Here is a 19566-nt window from a genome sequence, read left to right as displayed (position 1 = left end):
CACACACACACACACACACACACACACACACACACACACATTAATTATTCTAGAAATGCTAAATGAACAGCTGACATGGATCTAGCCATTATAGTCAGTGACAACATGCTGGCCCATGTTCCACAAATTATAGGACCTGCAATTTGCTTGCCAGGCAACACTATTTAATTCCATTCCATTTCCAAAGAGCCGGTCCTGGCATCACATTCTAATAGGCTGTCTCATTATGTAAGGCACCCAACACTATCCAACTCTTTCTTTTGCTGTGCTGTTGCAGCTGTTTGTAACTGTTACACTTCAGATGTACAATAAAGGTGTGTATTTTAATCTGACGGGTTAGTTGTTTGTGCTTTGGACCAAAACTGGCACAGATGGTTGGGCTTTTCAACCTTTATTTGTCAGTTACAGGGAGAGAGTTGGGGAGTGACATAGAGCAAATGGTCCAGGAATCGAACCGGGAACTCTATTAGAGCCCAGGTGCTATGTGTCCTAACCGTTTGGACTATCGGGTACAGTAGCCAAGTATAGCCTCGGTACCCAGGCTTTTTTTTCGTCCGCATTCGGCTCAAAAATTAAAGCCAGGGGAAACCCATTGGAAGATCTGGCATAGGAAGCCCACTTCCTTGTATTTCGCTAACCAATAACAGTGCAGAGGGGCGGCGCTCCAAATTTGGTGATGTCAGTGTTCCTGCTGTGGGGAGGGGAGGAGAGCCCTTCTAGACCAGAACGCACACAGGCTGGGCCAGGCTAGTAGCCCAGTAGACTGCACGGTCAGAACCATATCACTCGCTCTCTGGTCCAATATACTGTAGGTCTATGACCCAGTAGAGTAGACACACTCTCAGGCCTAGCACACTGCACAGAACCAATACACACTCTCAGGCCTAGCACACTGCACAGACAGAACCAATACACACTCTCTGGTCCAGTACAGTGCATGGTTTTGAACGATCAGAAACATTCAGCACTTACGATGAGGGCGTGCTCTCGACCCATGGTGATGACAGTCCGGTTGATGATCCTGAGGAGAGACACTGCAATGTCCTGGACATGCTGGAACGTCTCCCCCTGGAAGACAGACAGACAGACAGACAGACAGACAGACAGACAGACAGACAGACAGACAGACAGACAGACAGACAGACAGACAGACAGACAGACAGACAGACAGACAGACAGACAGACAGAGGGGGAAAGAGAGATGGAGACACTGTTAGGCTTTTCAAAAATAGCTGATTTGCTCGTCCACATATGATGTAAGTTCTCCATTCATTGTCATTTGTCAATGGGAATTTAATGCTTGTGTAAGACAGAAATCTACACTATAGCTGAATATAGGAGAGGCTAGCGCCCCTCAAAAAAATCGATCAGTTTATAACTTTGCAAAACTCAGTCGCACCATAGTGAGATTGGAAATACACATATTTAATTAATCTGAGTTTCAGAGTTCCTGCCCATGTGCAGCAACAACAAAGCCCATGTGCTTTCCGCACTGTTGCCACAGTTATGATACCCAATAGCTATAGGACTGTGACTGTGTCGGAGTTACTGCACACGTATGCGACCACGGTCTATGGGCTGTGAGTGTGTTGTCATGGCTACGGCCCCCGCAGGCTATAGGACTGGGATCAGCAGCCGCTGGGTGCACTTTACAGACAACACCAGCACACGCAGGCCTGGCTCACAGCTACAAAGTTATAAAGGACTTTGATTAAGAGCCGTGTCGACACAGACAGCGTTTTATGAGCCGAGGGCACTTTGGATATCATCTCCATAGCACTGGCACGCAAATTGACACGTGCAATGCAAGAATAAATGTCGTGTTATTAGCACAAATAGCTTAGCTGTAACATCGTAAAAATGGACTTCCCATGGTTGTTGTGGTAATGACTGTTCGCAGGGTCGAAAATGACCGGCTTGTCGTGACACACACCCAACCAGATGAAATCAGCAGTGTTCCTCTCCAACAAGATGAAATCAGCAGTGTTCCTCTCCAACAAGATGAAATCAGCAGTGTTCCTCTCCAACAAGATGAAATCAGCAGTGTTCCTCTCCAAAAAGTTAAACTGTGAGTACTGAGTGCATATTAACCCAAAAGCCTGCATGTAGTTTGCTTGTGCACATCCCCAGGTATATCAATAATTGAAAGGCAGCACAACAGAAAGGCAGCACACCAGACTATACACTAGAGTGACATACATTAGGATATTTGCTATTGTGATTATGTCATAAGTGTTATATAAAAAATATAAAGATCGGATCGGGAAAGATCGGTATACGTATGTCTCAAAATCAAATCATCGGAATCGGATCGGGAGCAAAAAAACGTGATCGGGACATCCCTAGTTTCATGATTTTACTTTCTCAGCAGTCTGTATTTCTCCCAGTCAGCAGGATCTCTTGTCCTATGATACACAGCCCATGCTTTATCGCTCTGCCTGATGGTGCTTGTAAGATCAGATGTTATCTATGGAAGATGGCTACCCTTGACTTTAAAAGTTTTGAAAGGGGCATGTTTATCAATAGTTTTCATGAGTTCTGAGTGTAAACATGTCCATGCATCGTGAACATTTGAAATGATTTGGTACTGGTCCCAGTTAATTGAAATTAGATCAGTAATGAATGCAACATTGCATGCAACATTGATTTTCTTACATTGCCTAATTTGGATTAATTTAGGAGGGAGTTTGTGTGTTTGGGAGTTATAGGACATAACAGCCTCTGATGAACATAAACCAATACAATTAAAACTAATGTGGCCTCATTCTATAAAACCTCATAAGGAAATTCTCCTTCATCTTTCTGATATTGATAAAGCAGAAAAGTCTTGATAAAGGAGGAAATACCACACTGTGCATGTGTGTGTCATTGCACGGTGGTGGAAGATTTAGAGACTTGATTAAACCCAGGCAGACATAATTAAACCATAGAGGCACTGAGCCACTGGGTACAGAGGAGATGATAAAGTGTGTCAATATGTGTGTGCGCGCGTGTAAATGTGCGTGTGCAAGTGTGTGTTATATTATCTGTGCGTGCGTGCGTGCGTGCGTGCGTGCGTGCGTGCGTGCGTGCGTGCGTGCGTGCGTGCGTGTTATATTATCCGCACGCTTGTGTCTGCTTGTGTCTGCTTGTGTGTGTGTGTGTGTGTGTGTGTGTGTGTGTGTGTGTGTGTGTGTGTGTGTGTGCGTGTGTGCGTGTCGCATGTCAGCAAGACAAACGAAGGCATGCACAAGCATGTTTATGAGGATGTACGAGTCTACGCACACAGATGGGGGCAGCTGTTGATTCTAAGGAAGTCCAAATCAGTTTGGTACACTGTTGGTATTTTTGGCCTCTTATTTGTTATGGTTGTGTTGTGTGGAGCTGGTTGTGTGTGGAAACAGGCTTACACAGCGAGCACGCACGCACACGCACACACACACGCACACACACACACACACACACACACACACACACACACACACACACACACACACACACACACACACACACACACACACACACACACACACACACACACACACACACACACACACACACACAAGACAACGCTCTATCCATTTATTTGATGCCGCAGACCAGCTGGTTAATCATCCCTCTTGGCAGCAGGAAGGTGGAATTAAATGCATAAAATCTTGTTTTGAAGATAAAATCAGAGTGAGCACTGGCCTCCCTGTTGTTCATATGCACATGTCTGTCTGACTCTCTCTCTGTCATCTATCTACTACCCAAACACCCAAAACAACACAAAATCAGACATTCAGCACAGACCTCTCCTATTGATCACACAGTGTTGTTCCCCTAGTGTTAGTCCCCGGGACAGAGCATCTGTTCAGCCTCCCTTCTATCTCCATCTCTCTCTCCCTCTCTCTCTCACACACTCTCTCAATCTCTTTCTCCATCTCTTTATCTCCCACTCTCTCTCCATCTCACTTTCTCCATCGCTCCAGTTGGCAACTTAATCAGCTATACTCCTATCCCCAAAACAGCCGCCATGACGAAAGAGAGAGGGAGAGACAGAAGAGAAGAAGAGACGAGACAGAGATAGACGGAAGGCAAAAAAGGAGGTAGCAGCTGGGCTCAGAGAGCAGCAGTGACAGAAAGTTGTTTAAGGACCCAGTAGACCCAGCAGACACCCCCCACTGGTCATCTTATTTTATATTGTTCTCTCCACATGTTTTCACTCTTCATTCTACTCTTCCTGCTTTCATCCCTGACACGTCTCTCACCGATGACCTTTATCATCCGTCTGAACCCTCTTGTTTTCTGACCCAAAAGAAAAACTATCCCTCCATCCTTGTCTGTCAGCGGTATATAAGACTTCTTCAACTTGTTTGTTTGGCTTTTTTTTTCTTTCTTTCTTTTCATTTCATTGTTTTTCATCCTTCGTATTCATCATCTCCTCCACCTGGCAGTGAACAGCTTTTCATTTCTTTCATTGTTCTCCTTCATTTTCCCTCTGACAGTTAAAAAACTAATCCTTCATATTATATACTTGTTGCTCTTTCAGTTAGACGTGCGCGCAAGCGTGTGCGTGTGTGTGCGTGTGTGCGTGTGTGTGTGTGCGCACGTGTGTGTGTTTACTCCAGCACAAGAGAAACTGAAGTGGAACGTTTTTTCATCCGGAGAAACAAGTAAAGTGTGTGTGGTCTTAACAACAATCACAGTTACTGTTTGAAGAGTTAAAGCATTGCCAACCCCTAAGTTCAGACTTGATATTAAACTGCTCTCCAGTCTAGTAATACACTGCACGCATGGGCGCACACGCGCACGCACACACACACACACACACACACACACACACACACACACACACACACACACACACACACACACACACACACACACACACACACACACACACACACACACACACACACACACAGCATAAACAATTCAAAAGGAAAGGTACAGTATGTGAGTGTGTTGCTGAAAGCTTGTATGATTTATTGTTTCATATAAAATCCCTTAAGGGCTTTTGTGGCCCTTCCTCGTAATGCTCTAAAACTCATTTTAGAAATGGAAGGGATACTGTACAGACTATACACACTTCTCTGTGTACGACGTGATTCAAACCCACACCAGTTTCTGCCATTGGTTCTCATTGACTTCTCAATGCCTCCCATCCATCTTTCACTTACCAATCAACTGACAAATGCATCTCATCACGCTGGAGTTTCATTATGTCTCCTCCCCACCTAGTTCTGTCTACAGTGACTCATGCTTCATTGGTGGTATCCAACTAAATAAATAAGAGATAAAGTCATATAACTTTGTGTGCGTGCTGGTGGGTCTTTGTATCAGTTTTTGTATCCGTGTGGGTCTTCAAAGTCTAGCTAACTGGAATTTGGCTGCTGTGTTTGCGTCTAATTGGTCAGGGGCTGCTTGCTTCCACCCCATAACTGAAAAAAACTGAAACTAAAGCTGCTTAAGGCGATGCACTGTAGTACTGCTTTAAAAGCAAGCACAATAGGGGTACAAAGGAGGTCAGTGGTAGCTCAAAGATGCTCTGGAAAAAGGGAGGTTTCTTCAGATTAAGGGCATGGACAGAAGGGTTTGTTTTTGTCAACTCTTTATAATACTGTACAGTATCTCCCAGAGAGAGAGAGAGAGAGAGAGATATAGATAGAGATAGAGAAGCAGAGTCTCACCACATTGTCTCTGCTGACGACCTCTAGGATGTTGTTGAGCAGCTCCAGGCTGTCTGTCCTCTCGTCATGAGGTCCATCCGCCATGCTGACTAGCGCCCCTCTCAGCTCCCGAAGCATCATGGGTAACAGCACATCACGACACTCTGCATGAGGCGGGAAACAAAGGTACAGAAACAAACACATAAGCACACAAACACATAAGCCTAATCAAAGGAAAGGGGAGGGGGGGGGCTTCTATGCATGAGAAGTCCAAGTTGCTTCTTTTCACCTGACAGGGGAGGGTTTCCCCGGCCGGATCTCCTATATACAGGTTTAATGTTTGGTTTTAGTTCAATGTTTGTTTTAAAAACGCCATTGACAATGAATGGAAATTGTCATCTTTTCCATAACACAAACATTAAATGCCATTAACAATAAAGAAAATGTAATGTTTGTGTTGGCACTGTTTGTTTTACATCACCATTACATCACCTAATCATAGCAACATGAGTTAGACTTTAATATATTAGCGCCCCTCACTTCACACGGGTGTGATTTTATATACTGTATTTATATCACATAAGTTTGGCTCCATCTACATGTAGATTGAATGGATGGATGGATGGATGGAAGGATAGATGGATAGATGGATAGATGGATAAGATAGATGGACAGCTCCTTAACGATGCACACTAAGTTCTTATGTCAAATTAATTCATGAGGAAGTATATAAAAAATGTATTGGATGATGTACGATGATAAGAGCGCCCCTCACTTCACACGGGTGTGATTTTTACATTGTATTTCACAAAAATACAAAAAAATAAATAAAATTTTTGATGACCCAAAATAAATGTGCGACCCTACCGTCCTTATCCCGTAAACCGACCCCACCTTTGGGAACCCCTGGAATAAGCAATTAAGCATACTCTGAGAATGGCTGCAATGTTAGGTCAGATGAGGCAGATATGTTTCCATATCGCTTCTCTGGTCCTCAGCTGGTTCATTAATCACACACAATTTCCGGCTCTTTATCTCCTATCATACACCCCATTTCTAAATCCGATTGAGGAGTTTCTTTCTGTCTGGAAAAGGAAAGTTGCGTAATCCGCATGCATGGTTACCACTATTACAGGGTATGGAGAAGGAATGTGGCGATTTAACAGCAGAGGGCCCTGGATTCACCATTCTACAGTTGGAGGCCATCGATATTGTCCTTTTCTTTTTGCTGAGGTTTGCGTGATCTGCGCAAAAGGACAGTTAACCCATTTTGGGCGGGAACCCCTTTTGGTGTTTTAAACATTATGTTATAATTTAGCTATTGAAAAATAGCAGATCTACAAGCTCATAGCGCGCCACCGAGTGGCGCGCTACGAGCTTGTAGGTCTGCTATTTTTGAAAAATCGTGAAAATATTTATTTCAGAAAACTGGAGGATTTAGAAGGATTTTTTTAAAATTTTGAGGTCAGGCCTAAATGGGTCAAATGATAAGGGACAATATCGGTGGCACCCAACTGTAGGTGATACTTCACCTGCTATGCTGCATCATTATAGATCAATAGGCCAGACAACAACCCAAGAAGATAATGATGCAGTTATTTCCCTTTCCTTTACAGTGCATGCCTATTTTCTATTGTTTATTCTACACAAATCATTGTAGACATCCAGTTGTGTTTTCTGTTTTGGAAAATCATAAATACATATTTTGTTGTTACTCTGTATTTTGTGTGTTGTTTTATAATTTGAGTATAAAATATTATGGCAATATACAAGACAACAAGAAATCACAGTACACACATACACGGTTACTATATAAAAGACCATAAATAATTATTCTGTGACGGAAAATCGCTGTCACTGGGTGAATGAAATAATTATTTACTCTGGCAGTGAACTCTGGGAGTTACTGTAATACCTCTAAAATTAAAAAACGAATAATAAAGCCATTACAACATAAAACGTGACCAACACATTATACTATAAAAACTAAAGTTAAACTAAATGTAATCCCCAGTCCCCACACTCAGTTGGGAGGAGGCAAGGCATTTCTTTCCCCCCACATTCCAATTTTGCATTTTGTTAATTCTCTCTCAGAGAAAATCAAACAACTCATCACTCATATTTGAGACAGAAATAATATTTAGCCTGCACTCTGCCATCATGCACTGTATAAATGTTATGGGGTGATTTGTAATGAAATTAATCAGTTATTGTTCATCATTTAAAATATATAATTATATATATTATGTTAGAGGTGTCTAGATTGGAAGTTCCCATTGAAGCTCTGCTTCATGTTGTGTACTTTATTTACGAGCCACTGTTGTAAGTAAGTAAGTAGTAAGTACAGTAAGTTACAAATTGCTGTACAGTGAAACAACAATATAAAACAATCAAGTTAAAACAAGGCACACAGAAGCAATAACACAACGAGAAATAAAAGCAAAACATGAATTGACAACATTGAAGAAGGTCAGATAAAAAATGTAGAAGACAAAATGTAACCTAAATAAATGTGTTTTTAACAAGATCTTAAAACCGTCAACAGACTCAGCGTTTCTAATCGATAAGGGTAGGGCATTCCACAGTGTGGGAGCAACCACTGCAAAGGCCCGGTTCCCCTTGGTTACGAGTTTGGTCGCAGGAATCTTCAGGAGGGCTTTGTCAGAGGACCTGAGAGATCTCACATTTGGCTTTGCCACCAGTACGTAATTCCGAGATATAAACTGGGGCTAGGCCATGTAATGCCTTAGATAGGTTATTAAAATAAATTTAAAATCGATTCAGGGAGCCAGTGAAGTGCAGCCAGTACCGGTGATATATGTGCTCTGCGGTTTGTGTTGCGGCGGTATTCTGTATTCTGTACTAATTAGTTTGTGAAAAGAGGAACAGCTAAGGGTAGAGTAGAGCAGTGGTTCCCAAACCTTTTCATGTCAAGGACCCCCAAATTGACACTAACTAGCCCGCGGACCCCCATTTGAAAAAGATATGCCAGGGACCCCCATAAGAGAAGATTTTGATGGCTCTAGCAGTGATTCTCAACCAGTTTAATTTCAAGGACCCCCAGTTTGACATGCATATTAGTCTACAGACCCCCATTTAATGTCATTTCTATCTCTGGGACCCTCGATTTATATTGAAAAATCTATATGAATGTAACTCTGAGAGTGTACAAATGGTTCCATTTGTACACTCTCAGAGTTACAGACCCATAAGGGTCCATTTGGTTCCAAACTATCCTTTAGCTGGGTACCCCCTGGAACTCCCTCAAGGACCCCTGGGGGTCCCCGGACCCCACTTTAGGAACCCCTGGTGTAGAGACCATTGCAGTAGTCAAGACAGGACGAGAAAAAGGCATTTTTTCCAGATGTTGAGAAGTGAGGATTGGTTTGATTTTTGCTATATTCCGCAAGTGATAAAAACATGATTGAGTAACCATCTTTACGTGAAACTCGTAGGCATTCACCATGTGCAGAAAGACAGATACATTCTGACCAGAAAGTAATCAGATCTGCTCTGATGAGATAAAGCACATTGTTTTCCTTGTAAATCTTTACTTTCATTGGTCTGACAATCTGTTGATACGGTTGAAAAAAAGCGAAAGGAACCGGTTATGCAAATAACGCTGGTATGGCGTCAATATGACAATTAATTCATGGTCAATTTAGTTGCTTTCTGTGAGAGGCATGTAGAAAAGATAGGCTCCATACAGAATCTCTACAATAGATTGTATAATGCCACTGCAGCGCAGCAGCTGCACTGTGAAGCCGCGCTGCAAGGCAGTGTGACCCGTTAACACGGCTACTGAAAGGAAACATAAGACATTCCGGCACGCACATACGGCATGCAGTGTGTTCCAGGCATTATTACACGCACATACGGCATGCAGTGTGTTCCAGGCATTATTACACGCACATACGGCATGCAGTGTGTTCCAGGCATTATTACACGCACATACGGCATGCAGTGTTCCAGGCATTATTACACGCACATACGGCATGCAGTGTTCCAGGCATTATTACACGCACATACGGCATGCAGTGTGTTCCAGTGTGTTCCAGCACATACGGCATGCAGTGTTCCAGGCATTATTAGGCATTCTCAGAGTTTAGGTGACAGTACATGGGACACAGGACAGGACTCTGGACAGAAGACACAGATGGCAATCCTCGATGTGAACTCATAATCCACTTTCAATGTTCACGTTCAAACTCACTATGCCAACTGCATGTGATTTAGTCGTATACTGCCTGTATGCACATCACTTAGAAACATTCATGTTTATAGTTAACAGTCAACAGGTGCAGGATACAAAAAATAGCAAATGAGAATTATCCACACAGCTTTTTTTTTTCTGCTCCCAAGGTGATTTTAATAGTGCGACATTTCAACCTCAAAGTCTTCTTCATCATGATGAATGATGTACCTGACGTAAACCTTTGAGGTTGAAACGTTGCACCATTACAATCACCTTGGGAAGAAAAAAATAAACCTGTGCAGATACTCTCTGCAGTCTTGTAATGTTAAGAGAGACGGTTACGAATACATCAGATTAGTAACTTAGCCCATGAATACTGGTGTACAATTATACAGCCTTGAGTAATGGTGCTGCCTGTCTGTCTGTCAGCCTCGGTACCCAGGCTTTTATTTTATTTCGCATTCATGGATATCTTGACCATAACCATTATGAATGAATCACATTTCACTGCAACGGGCCAAAAGATTAGCACACCACCACAATACTTTGAAAGGGGAAATCATATTAGGCAAAAGTTGACATTGATGGAGCCAGAACTACAGCACCTTATAGACAAACTGCCACCTTGGTGGAGGTCTGCAGTGCTGTTCTGAGAGTGTCCTTGCTTTTTTGCTTTTAATCTCTACCCTTATGTCTCTTCGTCTCATATCAACCACTCTTCTTTCTACAGCCCTCGTCTCGTCTCTTACACTCCATTCTCTCTCGCTTCCTATCCGTTCCTCTACTCCTCCATTCAATCCTTCTCTTTGTCTAGCCGCAGGTAGACAAAGTCCATTAAAAGCTCATTTAGGTGGATGCTCGTTAGCTCCATTATTAACGGAGCCAACTATAAGCATGCTGAGTAGACCTGCATTCCAACACACACACTCCATCACTGAAGAGAGAACGACAGGGAGGGACAAACAGACAGACAGACAGACAGACAGACAGACAGACAGACAGACAGACAGACAGACAGACAGACAGACAGACAGACAGACAGACAGACAGACAGACAGACAGACAGACACAGAGTTGGCGGCAGGGTGAAGAGAGAGGTAGAGCACATTACGCAATTTCTCCGTCACTGTGTAGACGTGGCGAAAGACGTCGTGGAATAAGAGAGAGAGGGACAAAGAAAGAGAAACCGATACTTGAGCCACATTACTTTTTTCATTACTGTGTGGAGAGACATAAATTGGGAGAAAAGAGAGAATCAATGCCATAGGCGAGGGAACGAGAGGATGAGAGCAGGGGGAAGCGAACGAGAAAGAAATACAGGAGGAGGGAGGGGTAGATGACGTGAAGGATGCACGTACATCAAATGAACTAACAGCAGAGGGTTAAAAAAAAAGCCATAACGATGTTAAACAGAAGTCGTCATTAGTGAACCTTTCCCCCAGTGCTCCTTCGTGACTGATCAACAAAGAAGAGCAAGAGAACATCCCTGTTGGCACAGGAAGGTGACCTCCATGCCACGGCCTGTTTTGTATTTGAATAATCACACTGCTAAATCTGTTCCAACCGCCGAAGCACAGATTCATCATCTATTTGTGCTTTCGGACAAAACAATGGGTCCTGTTTTAATGGTGACACTATTGTGTCATTTATAGGCCGGGAATCGATCCAAATGCACAACAGTATAGTTGGCCACACCATTAAACGACGGGCTAACTCCCGTCTCTAGGGAAATAACACCCAAAGGCACCCGCTTTTTCATTTTCATTGATTCTGCAAATGGACCCAGCTGATATCCTCTGCTGGTTGATGGTGGGAGGGTGAGACAGGGTGAAATGGAGAGCAGGTGGGGGGGGGGGAGGTGTCATTTCGCATGATACCTTCCTGCTTGTAGTGTTAGTGTAGGAGCCAAGAATGATGAAAGTTGTCTATGCTGACGATTTTCAAGGACCAGGTTTCACCTTGAACCAGTTGCATCTGTGGAGGGGTAATGTAATGGAATGTAGGTGCAGGATCCAATTTGCTCATGTAGTCATGCAGCAATAGTTCTCAAACCTTTTAATTTCAAGGACCCCCACAACTCTGAGAGTATACAAATAGAACCAAATTGAAAGGTACAGTTACGTGTAAGGAACCCTGACGGTCCCTGGACCACATTTTAAGAACCAATGGTATACTATAATGTATGTTGATTTTTGAGCAGTGCCTTCGCTCCATTAAGCAGCTATGTGTTCCGTATGTATGTATGTGTGTATACGTGTCAGAGCACGGAAAGCTGCAACACGGTAACTCTGTCATTTCTCAACCGTTTCGGACGCGGGAAGGCTTGCCGGAACTGGGCCGCCCCCCTGGGGGCGTTCCTGGCGGTCTGGATGTTCCCGGGACGCGGGAAGGCTCGTACACAGTACATTAAAATACAGTACAGAGCACAGTACAGTAACTATAACAATACATGTGTAGTTGCACCGCTCAGTTCACACAGGTGTGATTTTGTTTTTGTCATTCGAGAGAGTTGACACTAACAAAACAAGACATTTTGATAGCGGTAGATGCCAACAGTGAAATATTGTGCACTTCAACTGAAATTCATGTGGCAGCAATAACTGGAATGAAATGGGCAATTGATTTTTAAACTAAAATAAATAAAGAACTGAAAGACTTTAAAGAGAGATTTAGTTGAAAACTGTTGATCACTAAAATGCTAAAATAGCATGCTAAAATAGCATTTTAGTCCAAACAAAAAAGAAAAAGAAACTGCATTCATGCATGAATGCAGTTTTCTATCTTTTCTTAAATGTTCTACCTACTCCTCAGGTGGTGTACAACTGTACATGTGCAAAAAGTGTTTGTGTGTGCGTGTGCGTGTGCGCGCGTGCGTGCGTGCGTGTGTGCCTCAGGTGTGTGGCATAGTCCATGGTGGAACACAGTACTAAATCAATTGAGCCGTGCAAGGTGTGTGTGTGTGTGTGTGTGTGTGTGTGTGTGTGTGTGGTGTGTGTGTGTGTGTGTATGTCTGTGTCTCAGGTGCATGTCATTGCCCATGGAGGAACACGGTACTAAATCAATTGAGCTGTGCAAGGGAAGTCAGCAGGGCCCTATGGTGACTAGCAATGGGACGCAGACTGTCTGGGAGGCAGTGCAATGCTGCTAAACATTTCCTTATCTAACACACACACGCGCACGCACACGCACACGCACACACACACACAGCCGAAGACAGGATAAACACACAGGCAAGCACTAATCCTGAAACTGAACTGAAGCTGAAACTATTAAATACAACCAAGCTGAACCAAGCTGATTTTGATCTGTATTTTCTCGTAAGGTTGCTGACTCTGTGACTGTAGTCCAGGTCGATGGACTTCTGAGGCTACATGAAGGCCTCTGTCTGACTTGCAGTCAGTGGTGTAAAGTAGCCAAGTACATCTACTCAAGTAATGTACTTATTGTTTACTTTTACTGGAGTATTTCAAATGTTCAGTACTTTTACTTCTACTCCATTACATCTCAGAGGATACGAGCGTTTTAAAAAAAGTCAAGTGGCATTTCTTCCTCAGCCTAGTGGGATAATGCATGCACAGTGTCACCACAATCGGACGCTGCGTTCACGTTTTGCGGCACTCCTGTAAACTTTGGTACGATGGAATATGAAAAATCTAACAGACCCATCTTGATCACATGACTATAGAGATCATGTGTACCAATTAGCGTGAGTAATATAATGTGTTTTACATAAGTCAGGCCTCCTGGTGGCGCTATAAAGAGCAGATGTGAAAAATACAGGGCAAAGGTTTGTCCTTGGCCTCTAGGGAGTGTGCATGCATACAAAGTTACACATACACATGTGCATGCAAAATGTCACAGAAATCACACGATGTCTTCATGATTTGCGGCTTTTTCTTAAAAACTGAGCACTCGTGCGAACTTTGGAAGACAATCTTAGCCAATCAGGATGGAGTATGAACAATCTCTGAAAGACCAGTTTCGTTGAATATCTGTAGAGAGACCGTGTACCAATTTGCGTGATGTTTGGACAAAATCTGTAGGTGTAATGACAAAAAATGTTTTGCAAATATGGGCCTCCTGGTAACAGGCCCATATGAAAATGGGCAGAGGTTCAGCTCTGGCATCCAGGGAGTGTATGTGCAGAGTTTTGCTGTGATCATGCCAACGGTGCCAGAGTGTTCACAGAAGGACAGAAGGACACACAGACACAAGGACAGAGTGCAAAACATACTCTCCCCATTCTTTCGGCTGGTGGAGACAATTACTTTTACTCCACTACAATTATCTGAAATCTTTAGTTAGTTCCTTTGTAGATCGTCATTATTATTACAAAACATACATGAACCACTTTAGCCCTATATAGATTTTGGCCATTTGAAAATGGCAGATTTTTTCCTAATATATTTTTGGGGCTTCTTTATTCAGAATCAGAATCAAAAGCCTTTATTGCCATGACATGTAAACAAGTTAGGAATTTGGTTTGGTGGACAGCAGAGTGCAGTTACAACAACATTAGGACAAGTGCAAAAGACTGAATGAATGAAATGAAAGACTGAAGTGAATAGTGAATAAATATAAAGTGCAGAGAGTTCAAGTGTTCAGGTCAGACAGCACAAGTCAGTCCATATTCACTCTGAGTGAGGATGGAGGGAGGATAGAAGGGTGTCAGACACCAGCAGCATTGAGGAGCTGGATAGCCGTGGGGAAAAAGCCGTTTGAATGTCGGGCCTTCATAGACTTTAGGGAACGCAACCTCCTGCCTGAGGGAAGCGGGGCAAAAAGACTGTGGCATGGGTGTGAGGGGTCATCTATGATCTTCCAGGCCCTCCTCAAAGCCCTACTCCTAAACAGGGCCTCAAGGGGGGGGGGGGGGGGGGGGGGGGGCACAGGGCAGTCAATCACCCTCTCTGCTGATCTTATCACCCGCTGCAGCTTGGCCTTGTCCTTGGCAGCTGCAGCGGGGAACCAAACAGTGATGGCGAGGGTGATGATGGACTCTATGATGGCAGTGTAGAAATTAACCAGCAAGGTCCTTGGGAGGTGGAATTTCCTCTCTTCTGGGCCTTTTTCGTGAGGGTGTCGAAGTGTCTGAAGTCCACATACAGAATCCAGGCATAGCTGATCCCCGCAGTGTCCAGATGTTCCAGGACGTAGTGTAGACTAGAGCCATGTTGACTGCGTCGTCCACGGACCTATTGGCTCTATATGCGAACTGCAGGGCAAGGACAAGGCATTCAAAGACCTTCATAACTATGGTCAGGACGACAGGTCTGTAGTCATTTAGGCCTGTGATCCTGGGCTTTTTGGGGACAGGGATGATGGTGGAGGCTTTGAAACAGGCTGGTACCTGACAGCGCTCCAGTGAGGTGTTGAAGATGTTACTGAACACAGGGGACAGCTAGTCAGCACAGAACTTCAGGATGGAGGGTGAGACAGCGTCCGGTCCGGCCGCCTTCCGGGGGTTCTGTCTCTTAAACAGGCGGTTCACCTCTCTCTCTGAGACAGAGAGGTATGGGCGGGCAGACGAAGAGGGGGGCGGGGGTGGAGAGGGGGAGGTTGAAAGTGGTTGGAGAGGGGGAGGAAGGGGAGGGGGGAGGTGGGCGCAGTAGCAGAGGGGGCAGACAGTTTTTCAAATCTGCAGTAAAACTTTTTCAGCTCATTTGCAAGGAGAGTGTTATCCGTGGTCTGAGGGGGTTTCGGTTTATATGTTATTTGTTATTTGTGTAAGGCCCTTCCAGACAGAGGCAGCGTTTCCATCTGATAGTTGTTGTTTCAGTTTCTCAGAGTACAGGTGATTTTCCTTCTTAACAGCTGCCTCCTTCTCCAGCCTCAGCATTCTGAGCTGAGCGGTCATTGTTGTAACTGACCCTGATCCGAGTTGGAACACACACTTCCTCACAATAGCTGACGAATGACAATACGGTGTCAGTGTACGCATCCAAGTTGTTTCCAGCCTCAGCCCCCGCCCACTCCACATACCCCTCGTCACAGCCAGCCCGCTCCAACCAGGCGCTGGTTCACTCCTTAGCCTCGCAGTTCCATGTTTTGTACCACACCACAGGCTTTGACAGTTTTAGTCTCTGCCTGTAGGATGGGATCAAATGGACAATGTCATGGTCAGATTTGCCCAGCGCAGCTCAGGGAATGGTAGGCGTACCTGATGGTACAGTAGCAGTGGTCTAGTGTCCTCTCTCCTCGAGTGGGACATTTAACTTCCTGCCGATATTTGGGGAGAGCCCGGCTCAGATTTGCCTTGTTAAAGTCCCCATACACGACCACAACACTGGTATATGCGTTCATCAGCCATTATCTGCTCGGCAAGTGCGCTCTGTGCCTCTTATTGATATAGATAGTACAGTAGACGGACAGGAAATTGGGAGACCACCATTCAATTTTCAATTGTCTCTAATTTACTATTGAACAGATGGTTTGACCCAGCGAACATCACTGTAATTATCAACAATCAGAGGATCGATCGTAGTGGACATGAATATTCTGTGACTAATTTAAAGGTAAGGACAAACGGAAAATCACTGGCACTGGGTGAATTAAATCATTATTTACTCTTGGCAGTGAAAGAGTTTTGACATTTTGATACCAAATACTTATGTACTTTTACGCAAGTACATTTTGAATTCCGTCCATTAAAGTTCTGCATTGTAGTATTGATAGTTTTACTTTAGTAAAACATTTGAGTACGTTTTCCACCACTGCTTGCAGTCCTGACTGGATATCTATCACCTCCACCTACATCCTGGTAAGACAGATCATGTCTCCCAGACACACTAAAACATCCCCCTGTGCAGATGGATGATGCAGTGGTTACTCACTATGAGTCCCATTTACTGTCTGGAACAGAGCCAGTCAAAGAGTTGTTACTTCAGCAGCAGAAACATTTTCATCTATAATGACTTGCTCAAACCTTGCCAGGTATAAAGTGGTTAAATGCTTTATTCAGCTGAACATGGATGGATTGAATTAAAAGACCCGCTTGGAATTCAATATGATACAAGGAGATTGAAACAAAAACAAAGTCATTAGAAAACAACACCATGAATTCAAAGCAGGAAATGTCTGGAACCAGGTAAACGTCAAACCTAGCTTCTGTCTAAACAACATTGTGGTTAAGCAACGCGTATATAGGTCCATCTAAATAACATTTGTGCACAAGTAACCTACAGTATATGCATACTGTAGTACTGTATACTACTGTGTGTCTGTGTGTACTGTATAGTATAACTAGCATCTATCAAAATAGGGAACAAGGAATGAGGACAGCTAGTGTGTGAGGAGGTCTTATTCCACTAGGTAAGTTTTAAGGCTGCGGACGAAAATGGGGAGTGAGTCTGCAGTCCTGACTATGCAGTGGGAGGTCATTACACGGCCTGGGAGACAGTAGGGAAAAGATGTCTAGGACGCTTGGAGTGTTGGCCAGCGTGTTTTACAGATTGATCACATTGTTTCTATAAGGGGTAAGGGCACTGCAATCTCAAGGAAATGTTCTGCATACGTTCCATCTTCTATTATGATTGATGTTGTTCGGTCACTTGTTCCGTCACACCTGGAGTACTGCCCAGTTATCCTCATCTAACCCTGGATAACATACATGGAGAAGACTGGATCATCACCTAGATCTGCATATATGGAGCCGGCCAGCAACTCTACATCTGACCTCAAACCTCAAACCCTTAGATCTCCATATAATATGGAGCTGACCTGTTCTGACATTCCATATGTTGATCCTTCACCACCCGTCCTTCCTGTTCTGACATTCTGTTGATCTGACCTCATCAAACCCTGTACATTCAAGACACGCTCCATATATGGCCAGTTCAGAATTCATTCCATATGTTGATCTGACCCCCCATGCCAAAGCACCAGCACTCGCCCAGCAGTCTTCCGTCACGCAGGTGGATGCGTGCACGCGATCTCGGTCGCTTCTCGCCCTCAGGGCGTCTTACTGATTGTTTATTCTGTGTGTGTGTGTGTCAGTGTGTGTGTGTGTGTGTGTGTGTGTGTGTGTGTGTGTGTGTGTGTGTGTGTGTGTGTGTGTGTGTGCGTGCGTGCGTGGGGCTGTGACTGTCTATTTTCGCTACTTTTGTGCAACACTGTCATAGGACATAAAATATGACCCATGAAATAGTGCATTCATTTATGGAGGGGAAAAATGATGAAATATGCAGATAGAAGGTTTCTGTCCAACAGCTATGGTATGCAAGAGAACGTACAGCCACGTATCAGGGTGGAGGAAAGATGCTGGTCTCAAGCCAGCTGGGCACCTGCCTGTTGCATGCTAAATGAGCTCTTAAGTTCTCTCTCTCTCTCTGATTTAAATCCCCGTCCTGGCTGTTACTGTCAGTATGCTTTTTTTCCACACCTCAGGTTTACTTGTTCTGCATTCCATTTGACTAGTTCCATCTCTTTTGCTGTCTGTCACCCTCTTCAACTAAAAACAAGACAAATATTAAAATGCATATATTCAACGCTTTGCCACTTGCCAGTGTTTTTGTTCCATGTTTTGAGTTTGCATCAGAAACGTACAAGGCTGAAAGGTTTTTGGAACACTGAGCTGTAGTAGAAAGAAATGTATATCGGACACTTCCGTTCATAGCAATGCTGTGCTTCCATGTCAAACACAGAACACGAGGTAATCAATCCATGAGGGCCTGCGAGAAGCATTTGTGTGATATCGTCGCTGTTGGGAAGTGACATTATATCTCCATATTTTAATAAAAATTGTAATATTTTTCCATAAATTAATGAATGCTCTATTTCGTCATACAACATTGTCGCGCAAAATACGCGAAAATAGCTGATCTACAAGTTGAAATAGCAGATCTAAAAGCTGAAAAATGAATGCGTTTAGGGGCGTTACGTTTGTGACGTCCACCCATTGTCAAATATATATATATAATATACTAGAGGTTCTGGCCGTTATGCATCCTATACATCTACATTTCAATATAAGAAGAAGTATTAAGAGCTTTTGATCAAATAATAACTAATTTGATCGATTGGGCCACAGGTTCTCTTAAGTTATCTCTAGTAGGAACGATCAGGCCCCCCAGAAAAGTACAGTGTACAGTGACTTATATGTAACTTATATCTATGGATGAAGCTAGATAGATAGAGTTTTTTATTAAAGTGTCCTACATCATAAGATGCCCAGCCCGCACGGGCTTACAAGACACTCACAAAATTGTACATATATAGATACACAAATAGACAGTTACTCATGGATACATCGTTCTCCAACGTAACTGCCATGCCTTCTCTATGAATTTTCCAAAAACAAAAACTTCATTACTGAACAACCAATTTAACATAAAACACTCAGACATCCAAAACAGATCTGGGTTCTTATCCTGAATTTTTTCAAATAAAAAGTGTCTTAAATCATGATATAGTAGACAATATAAAACAAAATTAAACTCATCTTCTACAACTCCCAGGTCACAAAGAGCACACAGTCGCTGCTCCTCAGGAATGCCAGTATATCTGCCCATCTCAACTGCCAGAGGTAAAGCACCAGATTTTAACTGGGCACAGAGGGACCTCTGTCCTCTTTTTAAATTAAATGCAACATAAGGTTCAGTCATGTAGTCCTCTTTGAATTGAATATAACTTCTTAATTTAGCTTTTTTCACAATGTCCACCCTCAATTGCTGCTGATGTAACATTGACAGTTTATATTTGACTGTATGTTTAAGTCAGAAAGTGAGAAAATTGAGGAGACCT

The 19566-nt window shown here is 43.4% G+C and overlaps 1 protein-coding gene across 2 annotated transcripts in view; it reads right to left on the bottom strand.

The window, feature by feature from the left end:
• dock2 (dedicator of cytokinesis 2) overlaps positions 1–19566 on the bottom strand; it is a 178585-nt gene that overhangs the window by 78946 nt on the left and 80073 nt on the right. For both annotated transcript variants that reach the window (XM_079502580.1, XM_079502579.1), the window contains 2 exons: positions 5652–5794; positions 973–1068 (listed from right to left, as the gene is read on the bottom strand). In XM_079502580.1, the coding sequence (XP_079358706.1) occupies positions 973–1068; positions 5652–5794 (239 nt within the window). The remainder of the gene's footprint in view (positions 1–972; positions 1069–5651; positions 5795–19566) is intronic.

The sequence above is a fragment of the Electrona antarctica genome (genome assembly GCF_951216825.1).
Source record: "Electrona antarctica genome assembly, chromosome: 1".
In the NCBI taxonomy this organism is placed as follows: Eukaryota; Metazoa; Chordata; class Actinopteri; order Myctophiformes; family Myctophidae; genus Electrona; species Electrona antarctica.
This window is presented reverse-complemented; position numbering and strand designations above follow the sequence as displayed.